General features: G+C 32.8%; 1 protein-coding gene across 1 annotated transcript; it reads left to right on the forward strand.

Annotated features, from left to right (window-relative positions):
• Positions 1–1573: 1573 nt before the first annotated feature.
• On the forward strand, positions 1574–5500 carry LOC115885584 (zinc finger protein OZF-like). The gene is made up of 6 exons (XM_030904535.1): positions 1574–1592; positions 1673–1892; positions 2029–2518; positions 2598–3218; positions 3277–3441; positions 5070–5500. The coding sequence occupies exons 2-6, from the start codon at positions 1761–1763 to the stop codon at positions 5348–5350; spliced, it is 1689 nt and encodes a 562-aa protein (XP_030760395.1). The 5' UTR covers positions 1574–1592; positions 1673–1760; the 3' UTR covers positions 5351–5500.
• Positions 5501–11259: the final 5759 nt, after the last annotated feature.

Here is an 11259-nt window from a genome sequence, read left to right on the forward strand (position 1 = left end):
TTTCTCATTTTTAATCTGTCAATTTAATTCACAAATAAAATGTTGTATTTTCTGTTATTTTTTAGATATCGTCTTGCGAAATCTTCCCCGACTCTTGGATTAACTATAGCCTTTATTTATTAACAATAAATATTTGAATTAAATATTAATACGGTCCTGTTATATCTCTTTTAGAGGTGGGTTGTGAAATCGCAGTCCGCTACTTTGTCACAGCTCCACCAACGTCGCAGTATGTGACTGCTCCAGTTCCAAGAAAATCGCAGTGACATTTCGGAGCAGTTTACAAGTTTAGGACATCTGCGCTCGTGAGTAGCAATAGGAGCAATAGCAGGCAATAGTGTAAATTCTGAAAATGCTCCTAGCCCTGTCGCCCGGTCAGACTGTCCAGTCACAGTCGTCGCAGGTCGCAGTCGACTGGAGCATAGTATATTGAGTATATTCTGTGTACTGGAGCTGTTGGGAGTTTGGGAACGGGAAACGTAGCAGCGTTCGCTTTTTCTTTCATGAATCTAAATAAGATATTTATGTATTATATATTAATCACAAACAGATGTTTTTGACAAAGGTAATTTTTAACTTGTTAGTATGTTTATTTGTTAGTTAATTTTGTATCTGTGTTTTGTTGTATATCCTAAATCTTTTATTTGATCTTATACATTCATATAAGTTTTATTATTTATATCTATTTTTAAGGTCTGATGATGGCTAAATAGCCGAAACCGGTCACTAATAAAGATTTTTTTGACAGTTTCGACTTTGAATTGAATATAACATTAAGTTTTTACCATGGGCCACCACTCTGTGAAAATGAACAGACTCTTTAAGATATTTATAGCAAAGTGCTTGGTACTTAGAAACACTCAAATTCTTCTGAATAGACTAAAAAAATATAGCAACATCTATCAAACTAAGACATCAGTATAGTACCGTACAGCCGCGATTTTAAGAGCTCTAGGGGCCCGTAGTTCGGAAAAGTTCGAATCTTGTTCGCAAGGGCCCGGGAGGCTTGGGGCCCGTCGGTGACTTACCCCGATTGCACAGACGTTAAAATCGCCACTACTGATCGAAATAAAAAACGGCGTCCAGTTGGCTTGGAAATGACAATCGATAACATTCCCCATAAATTTTACATATAAAATGCCAGCAATCTTCATTTCATAGCTATCGCTGACGCCGTTTTTTTCGATCATACGATATAAATAAATAAAAACTAGACGATGATGTTGCCTATCATAATCACACCTATAGTCCTGTACTTTTTTAGTAATGCAACGAACGGTGCCGAACACCGAGTGCGATTTTTCGGAGCAATTAACCTATAAAACTACATTTTTAATTTATAGGTTAATTGCTCCGAAAAATCGCTGCTACTTGTCACAGTGCTTTTATTGGAGCAGTCGCAGAGCGTAGCAGCTCCACAAAAATCGCAGACTGGCCCACCTCTAATCTCTTTTATTTTCCCTATGATTATATGCATATGTAGCATATGTAACTAATGCCCTGAATCTAAAAAAGGAGATTAGGTTTTCCCAGAGATATAGGGCTACCGAGATTGGGTGGCTTTGGTACCAAATGTCTTCTAGGTGTCATCGGTACGGTAGCTAAAACTCTCCAAACAGAAGAGAAGAAAAATTGGTTTGACATTGTATATGGGTGACAGTGACAGTTTTAGGTTAAATAAAAACACAAAAATTAAAATTAAGTAAAAGTTTTATTTATTATTAAATATTAAATTGACTCCAGAGGAAGCAAAATACGAAATGTTACCAGTAACTTCATTCCCAACTATATGCCGAACATGCTTAATTCACAGTGAACTGTATTTAATTGACGACGTTAACTGGGAAGGCCTTAATCTTAAAGAAGTAATTGAAAATTGGACCCCTCTGCAGGTACCTGAATTATTTGATCTAATACTGTCTCGATTTTTGTCATTTTTTTTATTTTTAAGTATTATGTAGTGCTATATTTCCACCAAGTAGGTACTTAAAATACATATAATTTTTATTGCATATGATCCTATTTTAGCTGAAAGAAAATGATATGCTGCCAAAAAACATGTGTAAATGTTGTATTCAACATATGTACACAACATATCACTTTTTATTCAAATGTAAGAAGTCAGAGAACACTTTACAAGAAATTATTCAACAAGAAATACAAAATGAACCAAATAAAGAAATATTGGATATAAAAGCTTCTGAAATGGGGATTGGTGAAAATACATATGATAAAACTGGTGTGTTAACATCAGATAATGATATTGATGATAAGTACTCAGTACACAATGATAATCTATCTGATTTTAATGATCCTGAAGAATTGAAAAGTGATCTGTGTGATGTCAGTGAGAAAAATAGAAATACCATTGATTCATCTGGACCGACAAAAACTAAAAAAGCAATCAAACATGTCGACGTAGAGAACAAAGTTAAGTTAAGGAAAAGAGCAAAAGCACAACTCATTACTTATAGCAATTTAGTAAAGAGTAATAAGAGATCGTATGTTTTTCGAAAAGGTGTGTTGAAGTTCAATTTTTGGTAAAATACAATTTTATTTACTGTTTATAAAATACTGCAAGTTTCATTTGTTACTAGGTCCCCCATATACATGCATTACATGCGATTCCTCCTTTCAAAACTACGAGGAACTGAGAATTCATAAAATCGAGACCAAGCATAAAAAAGCATTAAAGTTCATTTGTCCATATTGTCAACGGAAACACGATGCGTATTCTAAATATCTAGAACACATCAGAACCCATACAGGAGAGAAACCGAATATATGTTCTACTTGTGGCAAAGCCTTCAATTTTAAGACTGATTTAAAAAGGCACATGATCATGCATATGGAAGTGAAACCGTACAATTGTAGATTTTGTAGTAAAGGTTTTACACGAAGGCAGTATTTAACAGACCACGAAAGAAAACATACGGGGGAACAATTAATATGCTTATTTTGTGGAAAAGGCTTTCATTCGTATTCCACATTATCGTATCATGAAAAGACCCATAAAGGGCCTCCAGGATGTGTTAAAGACCCAATGTCAAAAGATAGATTATTCCAATGTCATCTGTGTGAAAAGGTGTTATTAACAGAACATACTTTAAAATCACACATACTTCTACACGGGCCGAGGAACTTTAGTTGTGATATATGCGGGAAGCTTTACGTTAGTAAAAACAGGTTACAAGATCATATTCGATTTTCTCATCAAGGTATAATTGTTTTAATATACATAATATATATTTTTGTTTTAAATTTTGATAATTTAAGAAAATAAATATTCATGTAATATATGTAACAAAGAATATAAACAAAAACTTGGCTTGGAAGTTCATATTCAGTCCCATTATGGTAAAAATAGATATGACTGTGACACCTGTGGAAAACAATTTTCGTGCAAAGGTACTTTGTATCAACATAAGAGAGTACATACAGGTAAAAATTTCTCTTTGTATTTTAGATTGTAAATAATAATTATAATAAATTTATGCAAGATATAATATATAAATAGTAAATAATTTAATAAATAAATATAATTTTCGAAAAAAATGAATATGAAGTTTTTGAAGTGCTTGAAAATACCTTTTAAATTATTTTTAAAAGAAATTCGTAGCTCAAAAACTCGCGGTGTTATGAGAAAAATAATATTGCCTAAAATAATGTCACCTCATTTTTTCCGAAAAAAATTAACAACAAAATTTATGAATAAAATCATAAAAATAAAAACTATGAATTTGTAGGAAATTACACGAGCTACAAATTAACCTCTATAGTTGAACAGTGTTGAACTCTTCATTTTTACGAGATTTTTGGGTTTTAAGCGCTCAAAGAAGGTGGTCCTTACACGCAAGTCAGACTGAAAAAACGTAATATCAAGTAATATCTACAGAAAAATGGAAACAGAGCAAAAATATTGCAAAAAAGACCTTCAATGTCTGTTGCATTTTTTACGTATCTTGCTTAGTTTTTGAGATCAGAAAAAATAATTTTCAACTTTTTTCCAAATTTAGGCATTCTAAACCGCTCGAACTTGCAGATACCTAAATATAGCCAACTGTACAGGGTGGGTCAAATTCGACGCTTTTAAATGGAAACACCCTTTTCTATAGGAGATAGACGAAAACTAATATCGGCGTCTGGAGCTGAATTTTCATCAAAAACATGATGGTGAAAACCGCACATCAATATCTGTTACCGTTTCGGAGTTACGGGGTGTTTTTCAAAAATGTGCAATTTTAACAAATCACTGTAACTTTTTTGCTATGGAAAATTTTGTATTTCTATGAAAACATTTCCAAAGCACCTTTTTACGTAGAATTTAATGGTTTAAGTATAATTTTTTTAAAATTAATAATTTAAGAGTTATCAACAGAAAAATTGATTTTTTATTTGGGACACCCTCTATATTTTTAATTAACTGAAAAGAATTTAAAATTACCTTTCCAAAAATATAGCACACTTGATATTATGTTATAATCCCCTTCGAAATACAGAATTTTTAAAAGTTCGCCACTTTTAACTAGTAGGCTTTGGACCCCTTATTGATGATATGCCCTTAATGGAACTCGAAAACATATTTTTTCAGCAAGACGACGCACCGCCTCTGATCGCTGAAGTTATCAGCAAATTTTTGCATCCAATTTCAAGAATAATTGAATAGCCAACCAAGATTCCAGCCGTTGGCCGTCGAGGCCGCCTGACTTAGTGTCCATGGATCTAATCCTATCGATATATTTGCGGAAAAATAAAGGTTCCTTATTCTTCCGTATAATCTAGACAAGAATTAGAAATAATTAGCAGTTATGAGAGGGTATCTTTCACTCCCACTGAATTACTGAATTCCGTGAGAAATGTTCAAAAACTGCCCCGTCTGTCCATAACAGAAGACGGTCGATATGTCGAACACCTGTAGCAAAATCTCATGTCTTGGTTTGCTATTTATTTTTCTTGTTATTAGATATAAATAGTTTAAATGTGCTGATGTTGATTAAATATATTTTAAATACTTATAAAGTTATCAGTAAATTTTTGCAGCCAATTTTATTTTAATTATATTTTTTTAGGTGATACAAAATATCAGTGCAAAGAGTGTCTTCACATATGTGTGAATAAGCGGCATTTAGACAATCACGTGCGCGTCCATACCGGAGAAAAACCTTTCGCCTGCGTTTTCTGTGGAAAATCGTTCGCTCAGAAAGCCAACATGCAAGCTCATACGAAAATCCATACGGGCGAAAAGAACCACGTTTGTAAAGTCTGCGGGAAAGCGTTCTACGATGGTAGAGGATTGAGGAAACACATTTCAGTTCACGACAAGGATGGAAAACTTGAAAACTCGGTATAAGTAGAAAATTTTACTATATTATGACAGTTATTACAACCGTGTGGTAATTTACAAAATAATGTAGAGTACGAACCCTAGCTAGTAGTACGAGAGCTAGCAACGTCGGAAAAATAAGTATTTTAAGACGTCTGGCTCTTTGGTATATCTTTTACTATGCTCTCTAGAACAGCATGCGGCTCGTCTGGCTGCCTGTAAACGTTGCGTTCCCTACTGCGCATTGAAAGAAGATCCTATATTTTTATTAGTCCTTTAAATTCTGGAATTGAATATAAATCGAACATGTCTCCATAGCGCAGTGCGTAGAGTTTCCGACCACGAACCGAGGATTCAGAGTTCGAATCTGGGTCAGGGCAAAGACTTTTTTATTTTATTTTCGTTTATAGTTTGATAGTAAAGTATTAAATATTTGTTTTTTTTTTCAATTACCAGAATTATTTAATACTTCACTATCAGAATATAAACGAAAACAAAATAAAAAAGTCTTTGCCCCGACCCGGATTCGACTCTGAATCATCGATTTGTGGTCGGAAACTCTACGCACTGCGCTGTGGAGACATGTTCGATTTATATTCAATACTAGAATTTATAGGACTAAATTTAAAAAAATATAGGATCTTCTTCCGATGCGCAGTAGTGGCAGCAACGGGTATCAGCAGCCAGAGGGGCCGCATGCTGTTCCAAAGAGCATAGTAAAAGATATATCAAAGAGCCAGACGTCTTAAAATACTTTCTCGAAAACGTTGCTAGCTCTTAGTCTAAACGTTCCATAAGTGCAATAAAGAGGATTTGAAAATGGCATGTCGTGATGCCGGGGACATATTTTTTAATGCTAAACTTATGGCGTTGATGTATCCACACGTAAGTAATATGATCTAGGGTACGAACCATAGACTTAAAATAAAATATAGACTACACTATTTACATCTCAACGCGGACAAACAACCTTTTTTGTACACATGTTTACTTCTGGGTACAGTCGACCGAGCCTTCCTCATCCAGCCTATGTTGTCACGTCTTTAATATTATCAATATTTTTTTTTCTTGTTATACACATATATTGAGATATTAATACTACAGTTTAATAAAGTAGGTTTTAATATTCCATAGATGTATTAAATAGTCCTTATACTACTAAATTATAAGTCGGATACTGTTTAATAAGGATAAGTTCTTTACAATATGACAACACCGATTAGAGGCGAGGGAGCCTATTCATTTATTTATTACCTTGTAGTACGTGTCGCACGTATGCGGTAAAGCTTTGTTGCTGCTATCTCCCCGGCTGTATTAACGCATTTTCTTAGCTTGTAGTCCTTAAGTGTTTATTTTATTGACTTTTTCTGTTCAAAAACTATAAAATATGGTTCGCCAGTGCCAAATTTGCAAGAAATTTGACTTAAATAATCCATTTAAGTCTTGAAACGACTTTTGACCGGTAGGCAACTCTCAATTTACCCATTGGCAGTCAGTGGCGTTGTTGTAGAAAGGCACTTATTTAGATAATATTTTAGTAAAATGTAAAATCTGAATTTTTCTTTTTACCATTACATTATTTACTTACTTACATTGTAACAAAATCATAATTATAACCCTGTTAATAATTAATAATGTTTTTATTAAAAATATATTCCGGTTTATTCTAAAATTATCTTCAGAATCTAAAATAACGTACAAGAATTTTAAAATGATATTACATTATGAAACAATATTTTTTAATATACCGGGTCGTCTCAAAAGTGGCTCAACCCTATAACTTTTTTTTATTTTTTCAGATAAAAAAACAGATTTGTATGTTAGTAGGTATATGACATAAATTAGGATTTATTGACGTATTCAATTGTTTTTGGTCTCTTCCTGTTTCACCGAAATGATTACATCTTTTGATTTTTAAAGGCACCCTCGGTATATTGCTACTTTATTCGATAAAAAATGACACTCTGAATAGAATGACATATCATATGACAACTTTTGACATTGTCGCTTAAAAACATATCCTATTTTAAATTTCAATCCAGTTTTTTTTCAATCCACTAAGTTTTAATCAAGGAGCCTTGGAAAAATAGTTTTGATCGTCTAATAGGTTTCGTGTCTTGTCTAGGCCGGTTAAAAGATGTACAAATCGTATTTTAATCATACATATATCAATTTTTTCAAATGGAACAAGGGTGACTCATTAGCATATTTGGAAAAGCATTTTTTATGAATATATTGATACCACACACTTGGTATTTCTGAGTCAAATTGTCGTTATGAACCGCGTGTTACAATTACAATTAAACCATATGCGAAAATGTCAAAAGTTGACATATGATATGTCATTCTATTCAGAGTGTCATTTTCTATCGAATAAAGTAGAAATATACCGAGGGTGCCGTTTAAAAATTAAAAGTTATAGTCATTTCCGGTGAAACAGGAAGTGACCAAAAACAATTGAATGCGTCAATCAATCCTAATTTATTTCATATACTAACATACTAAATCTTGTTTTTTTATTTGAAAATATAAAAAAATTATGGGGATGAGCCACTTTTGAGACGCCCCGGTATAATAAAGACAGTACCGAGTTAAATAAATGTAGTTTTTATTTTATCCACTTCCTATCACCTTCCTTGCTTTAATGGAACAGATTTATGTTTTCTCTAATTTACATAATAAGACATCACTTAACCAGAAAAAAAATTGCAACAATCATATTTTTTTTCTCTCCCTGTCGCCGTTTCTATTATATCTGTGGAATAGATCCTGTTTTCATTAATATTAGGGGTTGTAAATGTTTGACTAAAATTAATAATTTATTATTAATTTCAAAAATTACCTAATTTCGATTATAAAATTTCTTCTATAACGTGTATTTTATTATTTTTATCCTTTTTGGACTCTAATTGTTTTTTCTAAACTTTTATTTAAAAAACCTGTCCTAAATCTTAATAAAATATAAAAAAGTTTAAATACGATATATTTTTAATTTAATTATAGCTTCATTAAAATAAAAAAAATTACCCGGCTATGATACGGAGAGTTCAGTTGTACTTGAGAAACGAAAGACAGTGTTGTGTTTCTCGGCAGAGTCGTCAGGGAACGACCGTTACGACAGAGACAACCTATCTATCGCTCGTGTCGCACTCGTTATAACCTAAAACAATAACACAACAATAACAAGACAGTGTCTGACCGCATGTTCCAGCTATTTATGAATGAGATGCTCAGTCTATATTTTATTTTAAGTCTATGGTACGAACCAACTAAGAAAGTGTCACACGCGTCATCGTTTAGGCATCGTTTGTCTCGCTTGTACTGGCGCGAGTGGCGCGTCCTTGATTTACATAATACAACTGCATAATTATTAATTCATTACTTGAGCGATTTGAAATTCTTGAAAGAAAATCTGTCTTGAAGGAAAACTGACTTCAAGTTTTGATTTTGGCGTCAGTCATTATCATATACATGATTTATAGGCTTGGTGCATTTTATTCTATATTTTATATAGATTTCAACAAATTCCAACCGCAGCGCACTCTACGGCAGAAATCAGAAATTATCAATAAATAGTTCACCCCTCCGCCGCCGTCATGGCGATCGCATTAAAATAATATTGAAATCGGGGTTTTGTCGTAATATTTAAGTATTTTAGTTTTTTGCTAGTGCAGTTATTGAGACTATAAAAACACTCAAGTACGAGGTTTGTGTAATGTAACGCTGTTTCGGGTAGTAAAAAATAAATAAAAAATAATCGAACTAGGCGTCTTGTGTTGTGACAATTTCAAATGTTAATAAAATTGCCCAAAAAAATGTTAACGCGTAAAGGCGAGCGTAATTAGGGCGTTGTTGGGTGCAATAACATTCAATAACTCAACTTTCCCGGATATTCAACTCTCCCGAAACAACATTTTATAGCTTCATAATTTATTACACCGATTTGATCAATAGTCAATAGCAACAATGGATTCAAGCAGTTCGACGAAACTAGTGAGTAAACAAAGTGGTCGTTCCATAATCAAAAAATTAAATAGACATATAATATGAGAGGATGAAATATAATTTGTGTGCAATATTAATGGTATACTTTTTTAATCCACTAGTGTTAAATGTTTTATGAACATCTAAAATTATAATTATGTACCTTTAAAAAATGTTATAGCCAAAATAGCCCCAATTATGCATCACTAGCAAAACCGGTGATAAAACTATGCTCGCTACCATAGTTGTCTCATCTAAATAAAAATTTTAACTGGAATAATAAATTATAATGCAAGTTAGACCTTCTGAAGATATCAAAATATTTACCTTTTTATTTTTTGTTTAGAATTTCCACACATTATACTTTCTAACACTTTTAATATAATTATATAGTAATTTTTTCGTTTGCTCGCCATTTAAACCCATGTATTTGTATGGGTTTCGTTATTTACGATATTCTCGGGCAGTGGCAGCACCGGCGGAGAATGCACCAAGCCTATACCGACTTGGTCATTTTAGAAGTGTGGTCTGGATTTTAACGTATAAGACAGTGATGTAGGCAGCTTAATCAAATGTATTAAAAAGAGATAAAAGTTGGGTTGATACATTTCTTGTATGTGATATTGCCGGATTTTGCATCAAAAGTTCAAACCGCACAAGTAGGCGTTTATGGAAAATGTTGCATCTAGGGTTTGAACCTTATTTTTCACAATTAGTTACTCATTTTATACAGATGTAATAGATTATATTTAGCTTAGATATATTATCTTCATTTCAGTAGTATACATGATACATGAAAGTTTTTAAAATAGTTTTTTTTCTGCACAAATTTTCCTACAAACCTAAAAACCGGCAACACTATATGCCGCTGTTGATTTTGTCTCCGTCTGTCTGTTAACTGGTCATTTATATTAACTGTCTTACACGTTAAAATCCAGACCACACTTCTAAAATGACCAAATCAGTAGATATCCAGAAAAAGAATATATGACAATTACCTGTTGTTTTAATATCGCTGCTGCTGTGTTAAAAGTAGATTTATTTTTCTGTAATTTTTTTTGGAGGTCTGTTGAAATTACATATTCTTCTCACTGGTTATACTATACCTATATGTTTATGTTATGTACATACATTATAGCGTTACAGTAAAAACGGCATCAAGTTGGCTTGGAAATGACGAAATGGCGATCGATGACATTTCCCATTTACATACAAAATTTCAGGGTTCTTCATTTCCAATCCAACTCCAACGCTGTTTCTTTATCGTGTTATATTAATCTTCTAGGAATATTAAGTACCGTGTGAATGAGAAAAAAAAACAACGTTAATATGTTTTGAAAATGATTAATGACATTCCGACAGCGATAATTTCTAAATAGTCAACTGGGATGCTGTTTTTTTTTGCACTCTTATGCTAGATTGATTTAAGGTTAAAATAGTCATCGGCTTACTTCGGGTTTTTCTTATTACCGATTCTGAACCGTCCTAGAACTCTACAGCCCATACCCAAATGAAAAGATTGCCGCTTATTTTCTTCTGCGCGTGTACCTATATAAGTTTTAGGACGGTTCAGAATCGGTAATATGAAAAACCCGAAGTAAGCTATCATCAAAGCCAACAATATTATCTGTATATATTTAATTTATAAAACTCAAATTATGTTTATATAACTAATAGTTATATTAATGACTAAAGAATATAAGGACGTGTAACGCCCATATACGAACTGCAACAGAATTTGTGAGCTTTAGACGCCATTTATTTCGAAGTAACCAATGAGTCATCAGCGACAATTTTAGAGATTTTTAATACTTTGTTGTATGTAGTGAACTTTGTATAAACTTTATTACAAGCGTAATTTGTTCAGCTTTCAGCTGTTCAGCGTAATTTGTGCGCAATGATAAGAAAGAGCCAGTAGTTACGTTTCATAGAGAAATAAACAGTCCACTCCA

Source organism: Sitophilus oryzae, unplaced genomic scaffold (assembly GCF_002938485.1).
Source record: "Sitophilus oryzae breed Bouriz unplaced genomic scaffold, Soryzae_2.0 scaffold_402_pilon_pilon, whole genome shotgun sequence".
Taxonomy (NCBI): domain Eukaryota; kingdom Metazoa; phylum Arthropoda; class Insecta; order Coleoptera; family Curculionidae; genus Sitophilus; species Sitophilus oryzae.

Coding starts and splice junctions, on each gene's coding strand:
- LOC115885584 (XM_030904535.1), top strand. CDS start 1,761: ATGTTACCAGTAACTTCATTCCCAACTATATGCCGAACATGCTTAATT. Junction 2,519..2,597: donor ATCGTATGTTTTTCGAAAAG/GTGTGTTGAAGT, acceptor ATTTGTTACTAG/GTCCCCCATATACATGCATT. Junction 3,219..3,276: donor TATTCGATTTTCTCATCAAG/GTATAATTGTTT, acceptor TGATAATTTAAG/AAAATAAATATTCATGTAAT.